At 42.9% G+C, this 25198-nt stretch overlaps 2 protein-coding genes across 3 annotated transcripts in view; one reads left to right on the top strand and one right to left on the bottom strand.

Moving 5' to 3' along the window:
• Positions 1 to 8216, top strand: part of LOC119180988 (putative phosphatidate phosphatase) — a 35438-nt gene extending 27222 nt beyond the window's left edge. The window contains exons 6-7 of one of the 2 annotated variants that reach the window (XM_037432143.2): positions 5144 to 5201; positions 7700 to 8216. In XM_037432143.2, coding sequence (XP_037288040.2) covers positions 5144 to 5201; positions 7700 to 7761 — 120 coding nt within the window. In that variant the 3' untranslated portion in view covers positions 7762 to 8216. Of the gene's footprint in view, positions 1 to 5143; positions 5433 to 7699 lie in introns of those variants that run through there. The other variant, XM_075875575.1, reaches the window with a different exon arrangement.
• Positions 8217 to 14790: 6574 nt separating this feature from the next.
• Positions 14791 to 25198, bottom strand: part of Rich (Guanine nucleotide exchange factor subunit Rich) — a 46835-nt gene continuing 36427 nt past the window's right edge. The window contains exons 22-26 of the mRNA XM_075875574.1: positions 24218 to 24390; positions 20930 to 21076; positions 19937 to 20288; positions 15516 to 15634; positions 14791 to 15199 (exon numbers count right to left, since the gene is read on the bottom strand). Coding sequence (XP_075731689.1) covers positions 15037 to 15199; positions 15516 to 15634; positions 19937 to 20288; positions 20930 to 21076; positions 24218 to 24390 — 954 coding nt within the window. The 3' untranslated portion in view covers positions 14791 to 15036. The remainder of the gene's footprint in view (positions 15200 to 15515; positions 15635 to 19936; positions 20289 to 20929; positions 21077 to 24217; positions 24391 to 25198) is intronic.

The raw sequence follows: 25198 nt of genomic DNA, 5'->3' as shown, positions 1-25198 counted from the left end.
CTGCTTTTCAAAAAATGCTTACCAAACAATATTTTAATAAGGAATGAGAGAACATCATGACATGCACCTAGCCACCCAATTTATAGTGTGAATATTTAACATAACACAAAAAAGGATGATAATGAAAGTCTTATCTAGTTTGCACTAGCCTAGTTCAAGACTTCACTGCACTCCTAACCAAAACAGGAGGATACCCCAGCCTTGCCTACATTATCTTCAGTGAACCCCTTGACCCTAAAGACAAGTACCTTGACGGCCGCCAAAGACTGCTTTCCTGCAGCTAATAAGATAGTGAGATCTGTGTGACAGCGATAGGAAACACTTGAGTACACACTCTAGAAAGGCCTGCCCCAATCTTCTCACACATCTACTGAAGAGGTGCAGGGTCACACGATCCACAATGAAAACAACAGTAGTGTCAGCACCGCCACTGCTGGAGCTCGCGTGTCTTAGTCAGTGACAAGAGTTTCTGTGGGGTGAGGCACACAGTTATGTATAATGAACTTGATTGTAATGAAGTAAATAAAGAAATTGTCTTACTGCTATTACAGTGCAAGATATTGAATTATCAGATGTAACGAAGTGAAACTATCTTTATAACAGGTGAGGTTTCCTTTCTTTGAGGTTTGGCTGCATCTCTCACAATGCCAGAGAAGTATCGCTGTTTGCCAAGGCCAAGGGCATGCTTGAAACAGGTGCTCCAGAAGAGTTCACTTATTGCTTATAAGTATGCATACTGCAAAATCCAAGCAAGCGCCCCTTACTTGAGCAAGCACCCTCCTCCATTTTTCGGGATAATTGTGAATTTCGGATAATCTGTGAATGCTCCCCTCTTCCTTTCTTGCCACTTTCACAGCTTCATTCATTGTTTTTATTCACCCGACGAGGACAAATAATAATAGTGAATGCATGCATATTCAATAGAGCATTTAATCGGAAGCACGGGTGTGCATCTTCTATTTTTAGGCGACACTTTCTCCGCTGTAATGAATTTTCATCTGCAACTGCGCTAGGGGCCCCTTCAATTATCGTTGCATCTTTCTTTGTCATAGGAGAAGCACTTACTCAAAATTTTACAGTATATCAGAAAACGAGGAAACCCCTGTCGTCACCTTTGCACTGGGTCACTTTGCACTATATCTTGCACAACACTTATCGCTCCACTTTCTCAGCAACCTGCTACTGGCTCATTTGTAACTCCAGTATGGCCGTGGGGGTAACAGCAGTGGTAAACATTCTCCACGCAGACAGTGTAATACAACTACTAACATGATCTGGTATCCCACAAGTGGTTCATCTGCAGTAGGATTTACCTAATGACCAGCTGAATTTCCTTACAGTAACATGACTCGACTAACATTCTCTACTAACTGCTACTCGTCTCATGTACTGATGTCAAAAGGAAAGTGCTGCCACACCAAGCACGTGGGAATGTCAACTGCCTGCACTTGGCACATCCACTACAAATTCTCTTGCGGGTTCATCACCAAGCACAGATTGAACACATTTGGCCACCTGCAATTTTATTCCTTCTCGAAGTCAAAATCTGACAATATTCCTCAACCTTACTGCATGCCATGCTATTATTATGGCCTAATGTTTATTTAATGAATTACTATGTAATTTTATTCAACTTATTCAACAGTCTTTTATTTACACTATTTAATATGTCTTATTTTCATGCCAAGCCATTATCCTGGCTTCTTTAAAATATTTATTTTTAAATGTTTGGATCTCTTACAAAAAAGAAAAATTCAGTCGTTACTCATTCATAATCTTTTATTTATTGCAAAAAGGAAGCTTAACAACCCTGTACATGAAAATTAAATGTACCATCAGTAAACAGAGCTTCTTCGGAGCTATTTCTACATAAAACGTGCGCATAAGCAGAGCCTCTGCATAGCGTGGAAAGGGTCAAGATTGCTGTGTAAGCACTAAAATTGCGAACGCAGCACTAATGCTAAGAGAGAGTGAGCAAGAGAGAGAGATAGAGAAATGCTACTTGGTAATATCAACTGAGCAATGGAAATTATGGCCAGAAAGTCTATAAACTTCTTGATTACCTTTTCAATTGCAAAATTCTTGATTTGTATTTAGACAAGAAAATTGAAAACTGTCACATTCCTAAGGCACGTTTGTTTTGTTTAAATTTTTCAAAGGCTTGCATTTCAAAACCTACGTCACTCAATAAAACTAACTTATCAGGCAGGAATGTTGGTGCAAGTACAAATGCTTTGGTACAAACGCTTTTAGTAAAATCAGCTCTTCTATTCACAAGAGATAAAGGACTCCATGCAGGTGGTGATTCAGACTCCGTTTGTCATTCATGGTCATCTGGAACGTAGACACACTATTGCATATGTCTACTCTCCATTGTTAGCCCCCTTGTCTATATGCTGTTCTAGACAATGGGCTTTACCTTGCTTTCATAAGGCACACAATGCATCACTCAATGCATCACACATGGGGTTTGCATAGAATTGGCCCATTTTACATAAAACAGGTGGTAGCTGAACAGAATAGTGGTGCCATATTGCCGCACAAGCACGTTTACACTAATGTGAGCGGCACATCACGAGCAACGTGCGTGGCAATACGTGCACTAACCCTGCATGTCTACGCTCAAGAGTAAGCGACATTATCTAGCGGTTAGCTTCGAGCTCGGCCTTGAAACAATGACGCATAGCTTTAATTGTGTTAGTATTAGGGATGGAAGAATAGTAATTCTTTAGGCCAAGTAGAATGAAACACTGGATACCCTGCGAATAACAAACAGCCGACTCACTTTCACGATTAAAGGGGTACTAAATAGAAACCGACAAGTCCGATAAATTACACTGTAAAAACTCTACTGCCATTATTTTCAGCAACATAGGTTCATTAATAGATGACAAAATCAGTGTCAAAAGTTTATCTTCTAAATTTCCCACTGAAATGTCGGATGGGAATGTCACGGATTTCAGTGTTTTTTTTTCCGTGTTTTCGTGACATTGACTCGATGAAATTTCTATAAGCTTCATAAGCTAAGACAATGTACTTCGCTTTTATTGACTGGGAACTGCCTAGGAACTTCCTAGGCCCTAGCAGGTGCCATGGAAATCAAAGCAGTCGCAGGTACTGGTGCGTAAGTGGCTTTGCCACCCGTATATGCAACACGTATATATACAACCCCTTTGTATATGCCACACATAAAAGGGAATACTGGAAAATACCAACAGTGCAAACAACACATGGAAAACAAACACTAGGAAATAACTTACCAAGATTATTAAACAGATTAATTTGCGAAGGGCTATAATTTGAGAGCATGTCTTTTAAAGCTATGCGCAGTTATTTTGAACTCAAGACAGATGTCCTTGAAAAACATTCTTCTGATTCCTCTCACTTCTAAATCTTGCACACGTGCATGTTTTTTTTCTTTCTTTTTTTCTTTGGTGTTCTACAATAACCAAGGCTACGTGTGAGCAATGTTATTATATTGCATTTTTTTATTTTTCTTCTTTGCCTTTAAAGGATTGCAACTTTGTAGAATTATAGATTATTGCACTTTTTATATATGTCTTGTGTTAGATATTCCTGAATTATGTTGGTATATTGTTAATGCATCACTGCTGTTAAGCACCAGTGAGGGGGCCAGCGGCATCGTCAAGCTGTCTGAACGACAGCTTTTCTCGCCCGCCCCTTCGTATCAATCAATGTATTGATGCGAAAATAAAAGTCATTGTCAATTGCTTTTTGTGTATTTTCTTCCTTTCCAAGCACTATCTCACAGAAAATCTGATGTGTCATAAAAGTGCAATTTGCTAATACAACTTTCTCTTCATTAGCCCTTAAGTATGAACAAAAATCAATAGCAAGGTTTTATTGTTATGTTCTATGTTTTAAGGTTTTATGTATATGATAAGCAAAAATGGAATGTCATGAACAAACAGGCAGTTTCTTTGTATGCACAGGGGTCTGAGGGATTTGGCCTGCTGTTATTACACGAGTTCTCATGCCTTATGCTGACAGTATGCCCTAGGACGTGAAATTTAACTTGCTTTGCTCCAGCTTTGCACATTATTGAGATCAGCTGTCGGCTTGAAATATTTGAAACCTAGTCATTCTCAGTCATGGCAACTCTGAGTCTAAGATTGAATCTATTACGGCTCTGCCAAAGTCATTATTCGTAGTTAGTGAATCAGAGTTGCCAGGCACATCTGTACACTTCTTTAATGTGTTCTATGCACTACAGAGCAATATATAGCAACACCTGACGGCCTAATTAACAGTTAGTAGTGGTCTAGGTTTCACCTAGATATGTGTGCCTACAAAACAGTTGCACTTTCTGGCACACTTCTAACAAACGATAATGATTAGTATTTTGGTCAACGTTTTCTCGCTGATACACAACACAGGCTGTAAGCGTGTTATACAGTTAAACCCCTCTATAAGAGGCATGCTCCGAGCAGCGATCTTGTCTTTTCTATGAGACGTCTCTTATAAGCAGGCAACCTTGTATGCATTTTCCTATCCCCTGTATTTTACTGTCGGCTTACTGGTGTCTCTTATACCCATTTGTCTCTTATATCAGTGTCTCTTATAAAGAGCTTCGACTGTAGCATATTCAAAGGGCGAGCAGAGGGCGACGCTGTTTATTTAATAAAAAGGAAACTCTAGCAAGTCGGACAACAATTCTTGTGTGTGACCAGATTATGTCCCAAAGAGCACAACTGTTTATGACATGATGTTGGGCCAGTCGTGCACTGTATTGAGGACACATATATCCAGCCAAAAATGGACAAACACAGGAAACAGGAAAGCTTTCCAGTCTTCTTCACCATTCCCTGTACTCGTTTGTTTTTGTCTGGATGGATATATTCTCACAGTGCAGCTGTTCTGGAAAAATACGTGTGGACGGTTTTTCCTTTCGCCTATTCTTACCCAGTGGTTTGCGTCTAGTTTCCTTGTTACATATGTTTCACTTGCATGCTTTTGCAGCTTAAGAAGAAATATTAAGGACAGCTTGCATTCTTAATACTTCTTCAGTATGAACCAACTAGCCCAGCAACACGTTCTAGTTTCTCTTGTTTAACAGCCATGCGAAACGCTGCTTGCAACTATGCTTCACATCTGACTAACCTCTTTCTGTACTTGCATGCAGGCCTGGGGCATCGCACCACTGTTCAACAGCAAGTACATGGTCAAGCCGACTGAGGGAGGTACAGAGACGCCTATCAGACCAACTTACCAAATGGATCGACCCCCAAACTCAAAAAGCAGGTTTCACGATGTCGGTGTGCCCTAAGCGGCATTCGCTGGTTAACTGCCAGCCCTAAAATGGCTCGTGACTCATCACAACGCGGCTGCCCATTGCCACGAAAATTGGCAAACTGGCCCATCCAATTCATGTTTGTAAAAAGGGCAGCAGCAGAGCAGATGGGATGGTACAGCAGTGCTATGTTGGTTGCCGCGTTAAGAGCTTTTGTTTGGTAGGACCGATGCCTGTGACAGCAAAGCCCAAGCGGACAGTGTGCATGCACACTGTTTTGCTTTCACCACTACTGTTATCGAGATTCAGTTCTGGCAGTATGGCAGAGGCACTGTAGGACTTAGATTGCTTAGCCATGACTGTTATCGAGATTAAGTCCTGGCAGTATGGCAGAGGCACTGTAGGACTTGAATTGCTTAGCCATGACTCTTATCGAGATTAAGTCCTGGCAGTATGGCAGAGGCACTGTAGGGCTTAGATTACACAGCCAACAGCTCAATGTTGCTCGGTGCTTACACCACCAACAGCACAGCTCAAAAAGCAATGTCAGGCTGCAAAAATTGGTAAATGTGGGATGCTATATTTCCTGCATTTGGCTTTATCTAAACAGCTGTCAAAGCTTTATATTCCTAAACATTTGTTGAATGTTCCCTAGTAAATAACTCGAAAAAAGTGGCAATTGTACGCCGGCCATACAAACACTGCTTATCACTCTGAAAGCTTTACTACTAGGGTTCCAGTAGGCAACTTGGATGTCTTTGGTAGGTTGTTTGCTGTACCACGTACACTACCAAGATTGACGGATAGTGCTTGAACAGTTTTCTCATCATTTTATTTTCCACTCTATCCTAAATCTCTGGCACGTACGTTAATGCGTTACACAGTACTTTCACTTGGCTGGAGGTTTTCGCAACTTATATGCTGCCTTATTTATAGTGAAAAAAGGGTTAGACAAGGCCAGTAACATTGAAAAACATTCTTTAACGAGAAATTAGGAAAGACTACATGTGCTCAGTCATTCCACAACCCTTGTAGTGCTGTGAACAGACTGGGATATCACGCATACAGTGGTTAATGTCCCAGTGGAGCTTTATTTACCAACACTCGTGATGAAAGAGCCCCTGCAATGATGCACATGGATACTAATACTGGGTATCATCACTATTACTTAAGCTTTATCTAGTTGGGTGCTGGTTTTATGTGCTACATGTTCTTTAATTTTGGTTACGACTTACAGCTGTGGTATATAGTGTGCTAAAACCTCGCTACCTCTCTCGTGGTATTATCGGCTGTGGTGGTTGTCTTTCTGCACAATGCTAGATGTCTTAGCTGACTTTGCTAATAGTATTACTAGTAGTGATAACTGTTAAACAGTGACCAAGCTAGCTAAGCAAGTATGTACAATGAACTATAACACTCTTGAGCACAAGTTGTTGGGTTAGTTCAACATACTAAGCAAAGCCGGATGTGGCAACACCTTGTATCGCTTTGTATGTATCACTCAGCTTTCCTGTGCCACTTAGTACTTAGCACAACATACCATCTTTAATAGACGAAGTTGAGATTATTGAAGGCACTATAATTATGGCTGTTGTTCTGTCTATTTGCACATCTTGTGTGATGGTTTACATGGCAACACTCGTTTATGGCTCAAGGCTACGTTTCTTAACTATTTAGCTAAGTGTTAGTTAGAATGTGCAGCGCTTTAAAACAGGGTTGCTTGAAGCTGCCGTACCACCTCTTTCGCGCAACAATCATACAGCCACAAAGATGTGTACATTTCATACTTGTAGGACGCACATGCCATGACAATTACTAGTCAAAATTTGGAATTACGAATGTACGTGCCTTCATCAGAGCCTAACCACTGGCTCAATGATTATCGCTTTGTGATAGCTGCAGTCAATTTGTGCAATCATACTACTCTGCACATAGGGACATTTGCCAATCAAGAGATTGCTTTGCATATTGTTCATGACCATATATTTTTTTGTTGGGTTATCGATCAGCTGTTGCTACTCACTGCATATTATTACTTTCGTGGTCTGAATTAATTGTTGCTTGCTCTCCGCATGTACTCTCTAACTGCATTGAAGTTAGTGTGTAAATTGACTTCTACCGTTGATTTCCTGATTACAAGCACCTTAAGCTGAAATTTGACCATTGGCACAGATTGTTTTAACCAGCTGGTACTTTTTCACGTAGGGCTCATTTTTTTCCCCTTCTACAGTTGATTATACTTTGCATCACGGAAAAATACATAATCTGCTTTTTGTGGTCTTTTGAGTGCAATGCAAACAGTGGATAAGAAATAAGTACTCGTCATTCGCAACGATAGTTGCCAGTTTGTTCTCAATGCAGACGCACAAACCACGCCTCACCCTGTGAACCACATGAAATTAAAGGGCCAAGGAAAAAAAAAGTTGCCAACTCCGTATTTCTCTACAGGAACCACTTCCCCCGAAGAAGAGCTTTTGCGTGAAACGCCCAGTCGTGTGGCATCAGCGTAGTGGAAGAGTGCGACTGTCTCACCATTCCCTCATTGTGGGACCCTGATATTCACCATCACTCATCATCCTCACCACTTTTTTGGACACTGTTGTACGCTGGCTTGATTTGTTTGCTGAATGCTTTTGTACTTCCTTGCTGCTGCTTTTGCATGCCTTACACTGCATGAAACATGCAAAAAGTGCGGTGACTGTTTCGTGCAACGTTATTTTCATTCTTCGGCACAGTCATCTGCATAGACCAGCCACCAGGTGCACCGATAGACGTCAAACTAAGGTCAACATTCATTGCCACACAGTGACTCAGGGTCCTCATTCAAGGCCTTAATAAGCCTCTCAAATGTGTCACATATCTTAACTAGAATACAGTAGACTAAGCAAAGGGAAATCTCTTAAATAGAAATGCTGCTCAAATGCGACAACTTCCTCTAATATGATTGGTGTCAGGCTAGTACTCTGCACACTTCTTCATTGATCCGTAAACGGAGCTCCTGTTAAACAGAACATATTTTCGTGGTCCCATTTAATGTTCCATTAAATGGTTCCATTTAATGAAAATCTGCTGTAATATAGTGACTGTTGGGGGGGGGGATGAACTCTCAAAACCACGACATGATTGTGAGAGAAGGTGACAAAAATTTCGACCACCTGGTGTTCTTTGGCATGCACCTAAATGCATAGGTCAGCAAAAGAAAATAGAACTCACTCAGACGCACTTAAGAAATGCATCTTCTTCTTTGGACTCACTTGAACTCACCAAATTCCCAAGCCGAGCCACATTCACGGACGTTTTTTTTCAACTGGACCCACTCGGACTCGCCAAAATCTTGGCTCTCTCAGATTCGGACTCACGGCTCGATCCGAGCCTGAGAGAGTCCAAGTGAGTCAACTCATGAGTGAGTCCGTTGACCTGTGCCTAAGTCTAAGCACAAGAGTGATCAAGATTCCGCCTCCATTGAAACGTGGCCACTGTGGCCGGGATTCAGTCCCGAGACCTTAGGTTCAGTCACCTTAACCAGACCATGGCAGGTTTTTTTGGGAACAAGTTACACAGTGTGTGCAGACAGCCTTGACAAACATGTTTCATGACCACGATCGAGCAATGCAGCTTGGTCAAACCGCAAATGTACTTGTTTTAAATACGTCTTCTTGTCCGAGATTATTGGATCCTTTTTCCACATGTGAAGCTCACAGGGTCAAGTACACAATGCCGCCGAGGTAAAAGTCGTTGGCCTATTTGTGAATCCGGGATGTCAGCACTGACGTCTGCCACACGCCTTTGCCCCACACTCGCACGTACAGTCTTCATCATATTGCTCGGCAGTTCTGTGCAACCACATCATTTCACACTGCGTAAGCACGTTCAACGAAGCTTATGCAGTGTGGGTACAGTGGGCAGCCAAAAAGAACAGGGTTTTCGTTGCTGTAAATCATTGGAGCCTTTGAATCAGTGTGACTGACAATTAATAATATATCTGGTGTCTAATGCCCCAAAACCACAATGTGATTACGAAGCACGCAATAGCGTAGGGCTTCAGAAATTTTCGACTGGGGTTCCTGAACGTAGCTTTGACATGATCCCAACAGAAGTGCGTAGTCAAAGGCATGAACATCTTCGGGGATGGTAGCGAAAACGAGGAAAAAAAAAAAAGCTTGCATTTAAGCTCTATACAGTTTAGGGCCGTCTTATTGTCGAAACACTATACTGGCCTTTGTGCAGTCAGTGACCAGTTTACGCCTGATACTGCCAAGTAATCCCAAACTCAAACATCCAAAGCATGGCTGTGTTACCACGAAATGGCCTTCATATCCGACTGCTATCACTGTCATATTTGCACGCTTATTTTTCTTTACAACTTTCTATAATCAGTTATCAGCTCCACCTCCTTTAGCATGTTGTAATTATTTGCTACATGTCTTGCCATGAAAGTTCCCAGTGCTTTTTCACACATGGCCATAAAGCATCCTATGTCTGAGCACAGTCTACGAGTTAGTACATCATCATACCAGCCATAACAGATTCGGGGCTGTATTAAGTAATATTTTCTTTTTCATTTCCCATTTTCATTGGCTGATATGGCTCTAAGATTTTACGGCTGTGTGTAACAGCTGCTTATAGTGACCATGTGTATGGTTTGTGATGACGAATACTGAAGTCAGGCTTCGGTGTGATCCGGTTTTGTTCATCGTTCTTAGGCCATCGTGAAGCGGGAATCACATGTCGGACTACCTAAATGCAGGCCTCTAATGTGATTCATTTTTGTTGCATCCTATTCAACTATCATAAATCAGAATCATGTAGTTCGCTGGTTCGATCTCGAGGATAGTGTGATCGGATGCAGCCAGGCGAGCTGCACCTTGGGGTGACTGCACCACACTTAGCTAGCAAAATGCAATGTTATGTAGCTTTAAGAAATTATCTTTTTACACAAATGAAAAAGAGACTTTTGGTGCTACACGGTGCAAACCTTGTGTTCAACTAGTAAGTGCCCTACGTCCCATGAAGGCCTTGTTGATGTCATGTTGTTCTGACCGATTTGTAGCGTCTTGTATGTTGACGTTTTACAGTGTGTGAAAGAAAGCCTTGAAGAAATTAGTAGTCTACTATGGGTTACTTTTGATCACCTGGTAATGGCCATCGAACTCTAATTGATCTGTAGTTTTGTACATCCTGTCCAACTTGTTCGTGATTATTTTCAGAGAAGTTTGTTTTGTTTGGCCTGGTGAGTGCCGAGTGCTGAAAGACTTTGGGTAGTTGAAGTGTATACGGAACCAACTAATAAAGTGCTAATAATCCAGGATAAACAGGTGATTTTGGGTTCAGTGTACATGAGACACTGTTTGTATTTTATTGTAAAATTTTGTATGATCAGTGAAAAAGTTCTGGCTTTAACCTAAAGTAATTTTTACTTTGTAGCTGCTTTCTCTCTCTCTCTCTCTCTCTCTCTCTCTCTCTCTCTCTCTCTCTATATATATATATATATATATATATATATATATATATATATATATATATATATATATATATATATTATAGTTTTGTTTTTGGACCCCCCAAATTTAGGCCGGAATGTGCAAACATTTGCTCAGAAACAAAAAAAAAACAACTTTATGACCATGAAATTTAGCACACTAATTCCACGTAGTAGTATTAACCTGTAGCTATAAGAACAGTCTCTTACTCAAATCTTTTTTTTTTTTTCCAGTGATTTTAACAGTTCGTCAAAACGTTAAGGTGAGGCTATATTTTGAAAATATTTATGCGTGATCGAGCAAATTTCAGCGCAATCGGTTGGATAGTCTTCTAGAAAAGGTATATAAAGTTTTTCGAATTCTCTGAAAACTGATTGAAAAAGATGCGCTTTTATGTGGAAAAATGCGCGCGGAAAGTGCTCAACACATAAACCACTGACTACACTACAAAAGAATCTCGGGTGGAAAAAAACTGAAATAAAAGCCGATGGAAGTGATAGAAAAAAAATTTAACAGAGCTAGCCATATTTATTATAAAAAATACATAAATGCAGAAACTACAACAGGAAACGAGGCATTTGTCGAGAGGCATGGTTTCCGGCATCATTTTCAAATGGCTCCGAGCAGTCTTATGGTTTCGCCAATGCACGTTTTTGCTCCAAAGAGTGTTTATCATTTTTTTAGTAAAGAAATAAAAAGATGTTTTTGGTCCACCTTCGCTATCATACCCACATCATTTTTTTGTACAAGACCACTACACTGCATGTGCAGCTACCACTTTTTTTCCCCCGCTAGCTGCACACTGCAGTGGGAAATGTTCTTTCGTGTTCATTGTGAATTCATAAATTTTCACGTATATGTTTCCACACACACAAAAAAAAGAAAGAAAAAAAAAAGATTGAGACATCGGTGCCAACCACAATGCACCAAGCATTGGCTTTTAGAATTGCGATGAAGCAAGGCCATGTCATTTTATGTACACTCTAGACATTTCTATAAATGATTTTCATTTTTTTTAGTACGTGCTTTCTCAATGTAGTGCCTTCAAGACCGATTTGACACTTATCGCTACCTCAGCATTTATTGTTGCAACTAGGCAACCAACTGCTACAGATTTCCAGAAAGCACACTTTACGATTCCATGTACTTTAGCTAGCACTGAAGCATTTTTTTTTTTTGCTTGTTGACGGTATAAATGAAAAGAAATTAATACTACCATTTTAGCTTCAGTGTAACTACATGCATGGGATTGTTAGCAACTACGTGCAATGCGAGTGATTTTAGAATGTTAGCTTGATGCCACATTACCCTATATTAACTTGGAACTAGATCTATTTCTTGCCTGCAACCTTACTTGTGCTTTGCTAGTGCCTTGTCTGCATAATGGCGAGTTGGTTGTTAACACAGGTACGATTCCAAGACTGGGACAAAGTAATCTCTCGCAGCAACATGGCAGTTGATTAAGCATAGTAATAATGAGATCGCGACCACTGGTTATGTGCTTCTCGGCGCAGCTGACTTTGTGCTAACCAGCAGATGCTTGTAAATAAACTTCAAACCATTTCTATTTCTTAGCATTTCTTGTATAATGCATTTTAAACAAAAAGTGTTACGCTGCAGCGTAACCTATGAGTACTTTATCTGCAGCCACCTACCTGCTCACACAGGGTGTCCCTTCATAAGTACAGATTCATAAATAGAAGGAAAATCAATTGTTCATTCCGTATACTCTGTTGGTGTGAACGTGCTTGTTTTGTTAAGTGTGTGCCAAAAACGTGCCTTGAATAAATGAAAAAAATCATGTGAAAAAAAAAACTGCACTGCTGGCTTTGCTTGCAATGTTGCGATGCTTGTATCTCAGAGCTTGCAAATAAAACACTGCCTTTTTCTTTGCTAAAAGTGTACGTTCAGTGCTTTTTTTTTTTCACAGAATGGTGCTGCTACAGTACTGTGTTTTGAATAAACAGATTTGAATAAACAGCATTCTTAAAGAAAAAACCTTTTTTTGTGTGTGTGCAAAACTTTTCAAAAAAGATTGAGATAAGACAGAAGCATTTTGCACACACACAAAAAAAGTTTTCTTTTTATAATGCAATACCAACCAACCCATGCTCCTACACTGTTGCACTAAACAGCAATGGGCCTTTTCCTAGTCCAAACAGCACCCCAAGTGGAGATTGCCGATATCAAAATTGGTGGACCTTGGACTATGAAATTGTTTGCCCCATGCCTGTAGGCAATCTCGGAGGCCTGCGTTCGCGCCTCTCTTTGGGGGCAAACATTTGCATGTTTGCGGCACCATGCGTCACTTGGTTTCCACGTGTTGTCACATTTCGGCCACCAAAAATCGTGGCACCTGCTTCCTCGAGGCCGGCTGGCATGCGCGAACTACCTGCCCGGAAAACGCCCAATCTGGTGGTTTGACAGTTTGGACACTTTTGTTCTATGAAGGTACAGTGCCCATCAAGTGATGATTAGGTACATTCTACCCTCTTCATTCGAATGCCGGCACGCAGGTGTTCGTAGAGAGGTAATCTTGAACGAAATATTCTCAGCTCTTTCCTTTTGTGGAAAGGGGCTTGCATCACGATTACTTACTATGTGTGAGTAATTACACAGGTCTAATTCCCAAATGTGCAAATTACTACTGGGCAATGAGTAATTGCCTATAACTTATTACGCACAATTACACACGACATCGTAAGACTTCTACACTTCTGTGGTTCCAGTGTCCGAGTACACGATAGGTTAAAAAATTGCACAATGATTCACACTTGGACAAAGTACTAGAAAACAAATTTGTTTATGTATACTGTACATGAGTTCGAAACATTCACCACACCTATACGCTACAAGTTACCCACAATGTCAGGACTTGTTCATTTTTCTTCTTTGCACACATTTCCCTTGTTTACACGACTCTCGAGTTAGATGGATTTTCATGGTTGCTTACGAAATGGAAGGTACGGTAGTATGTAGTTTCTCGAGGCCAGGCATCCCAGTACGGCACGTCGAATGAGCAGCCTCAGGGTCACACACAGTCGCTTTCATAAAAAAGGGCCAAACGACACAGTTAAAAAAAAAAAAAAAAAAAAAAAAAAACGCCGGCTTCGTCGCAGTTTACTTGATGTCTCGAAAGGAATGTAAACTAAGGCAGATAAAGCAATCAGCAAATACTGAAATCAGTTCACCTGGCTAGTTTGGGCTTCTGTCTTCGGGAGGACGGTCACAGAGCTGGAGGTAACGTGCAGTTCGTTGCACAACAAGGAGGAGATTTTGAAATACGAGCCCACTGGTGGTGCCTCGTAGGATATTTTTTTCACAACCGTACGATACTCTGTGGTCCGAGCGAGACTTGGCTGGACAATGCTGCACTGCAGTTTTGTTGCGTACGATGAGGTGGAACCAATAACAGAGCCCACAAGACAGTGGCAGCTCATATGATCCGGGCCAGCCTATGCTGCTGAGAAAATCTATAACGAGTGAGAAGACCATGCGCCCGACTCGTCGAAAGCAGGTTGTCTACCAAGTTGGTCGACAGCAAAAGAAAATAAGCCCGCGATTAACATTTCCCAGGGATATGTTTGCAAGTTTTTCATGCCCACGCAGCAGTACCTGGTTTCACCACAGTGTGCGAGACATGGGCTCTGATGGATGACGACATGACTGAAATTCGGCTACTCTGCATAAAGGCGTCTCGTGAAATGCGAGGTGTGGCTAGAAAAACAAGTCTCACGCATTGCACCTTCTCAGCATGCCTAAACGATGATGTAGTGCTTGTTTTGTACCAGTTACTTGGCTAACCATAGAGCCGTGCCAATCCACAAGTGCCTTCTCTCTCTCTCTTTTTTTTCTCTGCATGTCTGCAGGCAAGGCTACGTACTGCAATGGTTATACAGTCAAAACCTTTTATAAGAGGCATGCTCTGGGCAGCAATTCTTGTCTTTTATTAGGTGTCTCTTATAAGCAGGGGACCTGGTATGCATTTTCCTATCATTCTGTATTTTACTGTAGGAAAACTGGTGCCTCTTATACCCATTTGTCTCTTATATCAGTGCCTCTTATAAAGAGGTTCAACTGTACTACCAGTCTCTTAATGGAAGGCTCAAGCCTGCCTAGTCAGATTCTGCCAGCCTCCACACCCGACTAAAGTTATCCGACACCTTCATGCGCTAGCTGCGGAAGAGTACGTAGTCGCAAGCCGCCTGCCCGGTACCCAAATCGAAGCATGGCCATCTCCAACTGGCATGAGCAGCACCTTTGGTTTGTCTTGGCACTGTACCTACATGGCTTTTGTCAGGGACGCTACGACACACGGCACCCTTCTTCTGGTCCTTCGGTAACGACGGTGGTGGCAGCGGTCATTCGGCGGGCCTCCATGGGGCTGCTGCGTTGAACCACACCGTTGGAGGAAGGTGTGTCCGACCCACGTCCTTGAACTTGCCGCAGCAGTCCCACATAACCCGGACTGCAATGAGGACAACAGAGAAGCCAAGGTGAAAAGAGCTTTGCAATATGAAAACAAATGTACGGATACAAGTAATGCGTAGTAAAGAAGTTACATGAGACCATTACGTGGTAATGCACGTAAACCAGAAGGATCTAATGCACTTGACAGGGCTGGACGCTGCTATTTTGGACAGACAACTCAAGCCACACTTTTCGCCCAGGAGCTTTTAATACTTGGGCCTCAGTAGTTGACGAGCAATGTTCATATTTTGTATAGATGAGCTTAAAAAGTGAGCATGTGGTGGGAAAAAATGGCCAGAACCATCACTGCATACCATTCGGCCAACGCCCACTGCATCAGCTTGTCCAGTGCCTCCGGGGTAGCCACCAGCGGTGCGACCAAGGTGTCGCCGAGCATCAGAGCCAGGGGCAGAGCCCAGTCGCAGCATCGAGCCTGCACAATGATCGCAACAAGTTCGCGAAAATGAACGCTAACCAGGTTGGGAGCAACAAAACAGCACTGCAAAATGTACTCTGCTCTAGCACTTACAACTAACATTCATGGCGTTAAATGCAGATGGAATTAAAAAAATAACCTGGCATAACTGTCAGCACAAAGCAAGAATTCTCATTTTGTACGGTAAGTCAGCATCACTCTCAATACAGCTCCTTGCACTAGTGAGACTTTCTTGTACACGAAGAGCTTCACAATTTGAAACTTCACAGCTATACAAAGAATACATGCACAAGCTTGAAAGGCCCATTAATTTTGTTTGATGCACGAGTACTGCAGCAGCAGCAACAAGAGCTGCTAAAACTTGTGTGATGTTTAAATCTGTGGTGAACTGTGAAGTGTTGTGCAGAAGTAAAAAAAAAATTTTTTTATAGTTTCAAAAATTTGCTAGAAGTAAGCTTTTTAGGTGGAAGCTAAAAAAAAAAAGGAAGTGATCTAGAATGGTTTCTTCACAATGCACTCTCCACTTTTCAGCTTTGATACTACAGTCATTTACGCATATAATGAACCCACAAAGTTGGGCTAGTTGGTGGACATTTATCGTAGAATAATTAACAATGCAACGAGTTAGATGTGGACACAAAAATCAGTGCTGTGTCCTTTTCTTCTTTCTGTCTGCATCTAACTCATTGCCCTGTCAATTGTTCTACAATGAACTCAAGCATAACAAGCATTGAAGAGTTGTAAATCCCCTAGAAAATGTTTTCCATAACAAACAATGCTGCAAGCCGTGCCTTCCGGTTCGTTTCCTTATGTGTTTAGTTTGTAGCATCTGGCCACACCGGGCTGTCTTATTGATGTTCAAAGTGAAGTGTGAGCTTTTCTCTTTCTCTCTTGTATACAGCACAGGTTATCTGATCTGATAGGGACAGAGTTTCGACCAGTCATCACGGCATAAAGTTATGTCTACCTGGAGGCTGCCGTCACGAGGCGACTGTTTTGTCCATCCAGCATTTTCCCAAGGGCAAGCATAGATGTAAAAACGACTGCAGATAAGTATGCACGACCTTCGTTCTCCATCGATGCTTGCCTGTGCACACATACCACTTGGTTGGCTGTTGCTTAACCGTTTGCATTTTACCTTGAGTCGTCTGCGGAGCACAAACTCGCTCCCATAAAGTTCACTAAACGAACCCGATATAGTTTTTTGGACTACGTGACAATACCGTATTTACTCGAATGTAACGCGACCAAGATTGTAACGCAAGGGGTGACTTTTCAGTGCCAAAAAAAAAAAAACACGAATGTAACGCAAGTAAAGCGGGGGAAAAAAGTACCTTTATTTGCTGCACATGGTAGTGGCAAAGACATCCCAGTTTCTAAATATAAAGTGAGTTTTGTTCATTCGTCGCTTTCATCGCCAGTGGTCAAGCCCTCTTTGCCACCTTCTTCCTCCCAGATGAGGTCATCCTCCGTGCCATCCATATAGTTAGATATACAGCACTTTTTAAACGTGCGAACTATCATGTCGTGCGGCAGCCCGCACCAAGTGGCGGACACCCACTCGGCAATCTTCGCGGCGCTGGGTCGCTTTATCCTACCCGTAGGTGTCAAAGCCCGATCTTCTCGCATCCATTCTCCGTACAGCTGCCGCATTCTATCCTTAAATGGTTTGTTCAGGCAGACGTCTAATGGCTGCAGCACGGACGTCATACCTCCGGGAATAACAGCGAGCTGCGTCTGAGTTTCCCGCATCAGCTTCTTCAATTCGGGCGTCAGATGACCGTGAAATGAGTCGAGAACTAGGATGGAAGCGGGGTGGAGGAGCGCACCTGGCCGTAGGCACCACACAGTCTTGACCCAGTCAAGCATACGCGGAGTGTTCATCCAACCTTTTTCTTGGCAGCGAACAATCACATCCCTGGGGAACAGCTCCTTCGGGATGGTTTTGCGCCGGAAAATGATGTATGGCGGCAACTTGCGCCCATCCGCCAAGCAGGCTAGCATCACGGTTAGCCGCGTCTTCTCGTTGCCTGTTGTTCTTATGCGAACTTGGGGGGCACCTGTTTCGCTGACAGTCCTTGACATAGGCATGTCCAAGAAAACGGGAGTCTGGTCCGCGTAGCCAATGTGCCCCAACGGCATTTGCGACGAGCGGCGCAGGTCGAGCACATAGCGCTGAAACTACACTAGCTTCGCTTCGCAATCTGCTGGTAGCTTCTGCCTTATCGACGTTGTTCGCCGGAGGGAAAATCCATTTCTTTGCATGAACTTTTGTGCCCATCCACGTGAAGCCTTAAAGTTCTCCCGCGGGATCCCCATCTCTCGAGCTACGTCTCGGGCTTTCCACTGAATCAGCTCAACGTTGACCCCCAATCCCCAATAGGCGATTTCGCTGCTCAATAACGAACTCCGCCACTTTTTTTTTTTTTTTCGAGTTCTGTGTGACGGCCACAACGAGGTCCACGGAAGCCTTTTTGGCCGGGCTCACTCTTGAAAAGCGCTTCATGCTGGAGCCTCCACCCAGGGATAGTAGATTCCGCCACATCTAGCCGTTGAGCCGCGGATGAGTTCCCGATTTCCTCAGCCATCAGTATTGCACTTCTCTTAAAGCGGGCATCGTACTGAACTCGTCGCGCTGCCATTTGCTCGAGCCGAAGTCGCGGAAGCACAAAGGAAATAAACCGCCCGCAAAACACGTCGCGAACAACAGGATTGGATTGGATTCGATGTTGCCAGCATGCATATGTTGCCAGCACAAGGTTGAAAGATCGCTAGGTTTGTCGTAGCCATTTTAAGAAACCAGTGGGGCGGCACCGCCAAGGCACGATTTGAGGTGCTTCGATTATAACGCGGACCCCCAAATCACTTCAGAGAGATTTTGAAAAAAAACTTGCGTTACATTCGAGTAAAAACGGTATTACATACTCAAACCTCGACATAACAAACCCGAATATAACGAATTATTGGGTATAACAAAGAGAGTGAAAAATGACTGTCATTAGAGCAGTGCTACAAGTATATGTTTATAACAATTTTTCAGATATAACGAAGTACTTTCATGGCAGGTGTGACTGTGTTATAATGAGGTTTGAGCATACATGTAATTACTAGTATACATATCTTTTTTTATAATCTCTTTTAGCTTCAATATATCTCAGTTCAACTGTACTAAAAAAGGCAAAATTGAAATAAACTGATTGTTAAACCATAAGTCAAATTAATTTCTGCAGTTCTATGAGCCAAAACCGCATTATGATTGTGAGACACTCCGTAGTGGGGGATTCCAGATTAATTTCGACCAACTAGGATTCTTGAACATGATCAACATGAATAAAAAAAAACAAAAGCACTTCCCCAATCTGCAATGCAATACGAAAAAATTCAGGAGTCCCCCTCTCCCCAAAAGATCAGGAGCTTTTCCCTGATCTGCAATACAATACGATAAAAAAAATCCGGAGCTCTTCCCACACCAAGGAAGAGCTCCTGAATTTTTTATTGTATTACAGATCAGGGAGGTCCCATACCAGATAAAGCTTCTGTGTTTTTTATTGTATTGTATTACAGATCAGGGAAGAGCTCCCGTCCCCTCTTCCCCGAGAGGGGCAAGTGAAGCTTGGCGAAAACATGCCTGACCTACTGCTTTTGCTTGTCTCTTTCACTCTTCAAGATAAGCGTTCTTTCACTCCGGACGCAAGCGTTCAGTTTTATTACCGATAACAACTGTTTTCGAATCGCTGTTTTTGGGCTGAAATGGCATCGCTTTTTTTATGTTCTTTCCAGGATTAGTGAGCCTCCAGAATAAAAAGACCATCACAAGAATATGGAAAGATCGATTAGAACTAAAGTTTCTGGAAGTTGGAAATTTTTCTTAATTTGTGCTATTACTGATACCGCAGACCTTCTTTACACATTGTCCAGCAGATGGCTTGTAGTTCACCAACATGAAATGTGTCAATGAAGTGCCCACTGCGGGTAAACTGTTTCCTAATAGTTTTTTGCATCGTCGGTAAAACGCATTGGTATGCTTTAGTTCAGTTCACAATGGCCAAGCATGGGTGTGTGGCCTAGTGGTCAAGGCATCCATACTGCTCCCCCTTGGACTGAGGGGTCCCTAGTTCAAACCTCCAGCCTCATAAAGAACATTTGCTAAGTTTTAATCAATATTTCTTTGGTGCATGTCAGCTGTCGATGGGGAAGGTTTTTGAGAGGGTGCCACATGTTTTTTTTTTGCCATTGTGGTGAGTACCACCAGCTTAATGAGCAGGTCATACAAGCTGAGCTAAAAAAACTTCTGCTCACCTGTCCCAGTATGTGAAGCAGGTACCTGGCCTGGGCCTCCACTTGTGGCGAGCCTCGAGGCTCGGCAACGCTGGCCGCGTGCAGTCCTGCCTCGTCTTCCTCGAGCCACCAGCTTTCCTCCGAGGTGCTCTCCGAGTCGGCCGGCGAGCCACGCGTCACCACAGCGCCTTCCATACCTCCGTTGCGAAGTGGTTGACCTCCAATGGAGGCGGGATGCGTGGCTTCCTCGTCTCCCGCACCACCAACTTGGCTGGTCCCCGGTGTGATGGGACTGGCCGGCATTGGCCACTCGAAATCTGTGTGCACCGCTTTGAGTGCCGTGACGAAGTCTTCGACCTTGGCCGCCCGCAGCCTGGAAATGACGTAACGCAATTGCGTACGTGTGGCTAGTGCTATTGCCTAGATACTGCAGCACTTACGCTCCAACTTCCCCCAATTACCAGAGTCACTAGAACAGGCAGCATGAAGGGTGTGGGCTCTAATGTCTCTAATAGCAAAGACATAAACACATAACAGAGCAACCACACAAAATACCACTTATTGCACCTGCTATACAGTGAGCCACATAGAAGAATTACACATGGTATGTAGCATGTCACTGAAACATGTTGAGGAATTTAGGAAGTCTGACTCTCCATGACAAACTATAGAGCAACCGATCCTGCCCAAAACTGACACCTACTTTTTCCTACGAGCAATGAACAGGGTGCACTCGAGGAAATGGGACAGCAACTATGGGAAAGTCCCATGAAGCTTCCTGACGAGTGCACACAGTCAGCTGTGCACGATGTTTACCCCAAGCCAAAAGCGCGAAATGTGTTTCTCTAGAGCCCGAGTAATCGTGCCATTAGGTGGCACCAGAACAACAACAACAACAACTGTTAATGTATAGAAGTTACAGTAATTCCTTTTCCCTGCGTTCGCTAACGAGCATTGCAGTGCCACAATCCTACTGGGGCATCTGAGAGGCCGCACACTGCAGTGCGAGCTCACCGTTCTTTTTCAAGGAAGTTCTGGAGAGGGAAGTCGAGGTGTGCCGCAAACGAGCCAAGCTTGCGCAACTGTCCCGCTCCCAGCAGCTTGCGGGCATGCCGTGTCAGAATGACTTCCATAAACACCTGGTTCACCGTGTCTTCATCCCTGAAAGAGACACAAAATTTCACAAAGCTCTTGCGCACATGGCCTCAATGACTGTTATGCTCAATGATTAATTTCAAGATCAAGTACACAGTTCTGAAGTACATGACGTCTAGTTAGCTCGTATTAATGATATTGTCTAATTGTGCTAGCGGGTGAAATAACAACAGACCAGGTACATTTTTTGTGTTTTGCCTGATGAACTGCCGTCCTGCACAAGCTACTCTATCAGAGTAGCAGGTAGGTTGCAGATGGAGGGATAACACACAAGTGACACAACACTGTATTATGCATTATGCTGCATACATGCATACGTACACACACGAATTTAAAGAGGCGATGCTTTTTTCCCTAGAAAAAAAAATCCTGGCCAAGTCCCTGGTGGATGATCTGCAGGGAAGCATCAGTGAAATTAAGTGTTGAGATGTTCAGGAAAGAGTTAGCTGCAGACTCTTAGTGTGCTGAGCACATTGGAAAGCAGCTGTGCTAAAAGTAGTCAGAAAATACAGCACACATCGAGTAATATGCTACACCAGGGAATGCACGAATTTTCTAATGATTCTGGCATTTAGAACCAATGTTTCTACAAGGCTTGTCAAGGCTACTGTGGTTTTTTTTCACTGTTTTTTACTTACTGCAATCTCAACCCCTATGGCAATGTCTTAACTGGGATGGATACCACATATTTAGCCCTTTCATTGTTAATCTATAGTTGACTAGGGCTACAACACATGCCGATATCGAGTATACTCGTTTTGCCTTTCGAGATCACTTCCTGCCACTTGCAAGACCGCTCATGTAAAGAAAAAAAAACGCACATGTTTCTTGCCTTTCCATAACATACCAATAAATATAACATGCAGGGAAATATTGGATAACAGAAGAAGCGCACACTCGCACATAAGCGTCAGTTAAAGTTGCTTGGCCAGCGTCTCAGCAGCACAGCCAAGCTGAGTCAGTGTGCCTATGCGTGCGCCAACAAGAGAAATTTAGGAGCACTTGCCTAATTTGGACTCCGAATAAAATGGATAGTTAGTGTCTCAGTGACTCACAACTAATCGGTAAGTATTGATTAGAAGTTAATTATTTTTTGTTCATTAAATCCACTGCTTGGAGTGAGTACTAGTACTTATATATTGATGAGATGGTCCCCAATAATGTTGACATGCCTGTTAACGGTGTACTATTGCATCGCTAACAGAAAATTTTCGTACAACAAGCAGGTGACAGAACCTGTCATGGAATGACCAGCAGCAGCCAAAAACCCAGCAGTGAAAGGGTTAATGTCAATTACACATCTTCAATAAACTTAGTTGTAAATCTGCGCTCGTCCATCCCAGTACAGGAAAACCTCGTTAATTTGAACTCGGTTATTTCCAAATCCCGCTTAAATCAAAGCATTTCTGCGGTCCCGTATTTTCCAATGCCTAAGTTTCAGTGGATAATTTGAAGCGGCGGCCGGCACCAGTCCAGTTAATTCGAAAATTCTGGGTGCCATGTGCCAGTTGCAGATCCCGATTTCGCCACGAATCCGCGGAAACGACGGCTAATAATTGCCACAAGGCAATTCAAGGTATCGATACTAATGAGTGGCAGCTGAAGCACCCCAGTCTTGTTAATTCTAGCACAAAAAAAAAGAAAAAAAAAAACGGTCTCGTGGTCCACTAGAACGTGCGCCTGCGGAAAATGAGCCGTGCTTCACTGCAACACAGCGGTGACACGCGGGCAGCATGTTTCTCGCAACGTCAGCGGGTCATGGTTTAGCCATTCTTTCTGGGATTGTAAAGAAATTAATAAAGAACAGTTTAGCGGAAGTCGAGATGTATGCGAACCTCCGATTGCCGGTTGCTCCAGCTATTTGCGTCTTTGCACTGCTGGCGGAGTTCTTGCTGGCAACACCTACTTCGAAAACTAAGTTTGAAAGCTTCAAAGATTATTTCTTTCGGCCAAAACACATCGTGAGCTTCGTCATGCTGGCCATCATTAAATTCATAATTATAATAGAAAGAATGTGCAAATGGTCGCATCATGACGTGCTGATGCAGCGAGAAGCAGGCGACATGCTGCCCGCGTGTCACTACTGTGTTGCAGTGAAGCAACACAGTAGGCGCACATTTCCTGCAGGCGCACAATTCAGCCAATCACGACCGCGTTTTTTTTGTGTTTTTTTTTCGGTGGAAGCAGCGAGGCCCACTGTTCCTTCATATTCGCGGCAAAATAAAGACCAGGTACTGCTGGAAAACATAACCTTTGGAGCCGCAAGCTAGTCGGCACAGCAAACGACGAACACCGATTACTTTGAATAGTTGCAAGTTCTTTGCCTCCCACTTATTCTATGTTCCGTTATTTCGAAAACTTCTTTAATTCGAAGCTTTCTTGTGGCCCCAGTGACTTCGAATTAACGAGGTTTTACTGTACTTCCTTTATGTCCTGTTTCACTAAGTAGTTCAATTGATGATGCTTCCCTCAGCAGTGTTCTTGCGTACATATTCATCACTCTCCCTGCCCTTAATAATAGAGGAGGGTTAATGTGTTTTACCATCTGCACAAGCAATTTCAAGGAAAAAGTGAACAAATAAACAAACAGACGGCGATTTTATAGCAACGCTATCATAAGTGCTGTGATGCTTTAATTGATCGATATGTGGGGTTTAACGTCCCAAAAAAGTGCTGTGATGCTAATAAAGTATTCTGAACAACGACTTCCATGATGTCTAAATAGTAGGTAATTAATGTACAAGATTAAAAGGCATCTAGACCTCTGCCGAAATAGAGAGGCTGATGCAAATATTGCATGACGTAAAAACTGTCACAAACATAACTGTCTCGTGATTATATGTATTGAGGTAATAAACGGAATGTGACACAGAACAGAGAAAAACAAATTTAAAGAAAAGCATTCATGCAACCCCAATAAAAGAAAGCACAAGTTACTCCAACTACTCATCAAATGACACGCAATGAATCTCCTAAAGCATTTCCGATTCATTACCTGCACTACTGTCAGTCGAGACAAAGCAAGTCAGTGCTGGCAAGCTCATATCGCTGTCGTTAAAACATGTAGGTATTGAATCGAAGTACTTGGTGGTCAGAGTAACGAGTATATTCTTAAATTTGTAACATGTTCTGCTAATGCCGACTCACGTTGAAGGACCAGTTGAGGTTCGCGGAGGTGAACAGTCTGCTTCGGGGTTGATGGCACGCAAGAAGCGCACCAAGTCGCGTGCCAGGACCCAATGGGCACCATCGAGAGCTGCTCCCAACAGCAGGGTCGCATGCTGACGGCTGACAAGAGGCACTTCCAAGTTCTGCAGAACCTGCACCGCATCGAGGAGTGCCTGTGTTTTTTTTTTTTTCATATATAAAAGTTCTTTCAAACTTGCCGAGCAAGTTCTCATTTCACCTTCTGACATGCGCACATTTGTGTGAGCGATTTGATTTTACCAGTTGTGACCAGTGATGGCAAAGAAAAAGGGATAAACAATGTGCATATTTGAATGCTTTGAATATTTGAAGGAATAGTAGAATATTCGAATTCGCTTCGGTTCGAATTTAAATTATTGAAAATTTCAAGGAACGAATAAATGCATATTAATCCAAATGTATCGTCTGTAAAGGTGGTTTCACTGAGGTGTAGGGGTGCTAAGCCGTGAAAGTACCTATCCAAAATAAATCCGCTTTGCCGCGAAGCCCCCCTTCAAATTTAAAGAGGCCCTGCAGCACTTTTTGAGCATTGTAAGAAAACGCTGCCGATCGGTAGTCGAGGCTACCAAGGACACCCAAGCCAAACATTATAGTGCAGCACGCGGCGTGCGATTCACAACAAATTCTCAAAGTCAGCTGAATATTGCTCTCCTCTCTCGGCAAATGACTCCTCAAGTTCAGAAAGCACGCGTGACGTATTTTGTCTCCTCGTGTTATCCCTCCTGGCTTAGCTTCCAGTCACTTTCATTGGGACGAGAAGAGAGAATTCACTTGCAGCATGCGTCAAATATTTGCAGCTCCGCACGTACTGAAAGAATTCTAAAAATTTGGGGGGCAGTGAATTCATGAGACAATAAGCTTCTTTAGTGAATCCATTCCATGGCCCCTTGAAAAAGTGTCGCACGGCCGCTTTAAGTAGAA

Source organism: Rhipicephalus microplus, chromosome 10, assembly GCF_043290135.1.
Source record: "Rhipicephalus microplus isolate Deutch F79 chromosome 10, USDA_Rmic, whole genome shotgun sequence".
Lineage (NCBI taxonomy): Eukaryota > Metazoa > Arthropoda > Arachnida > Ixodida > Ixodidae > Rhipicephalus > Rhipicephalus microplus.
The sequence above is the reverse complement of the archived record's forward strand: the minus strand, read 5'-3'. Positions and strand labels throughout refer to the sequence as shown.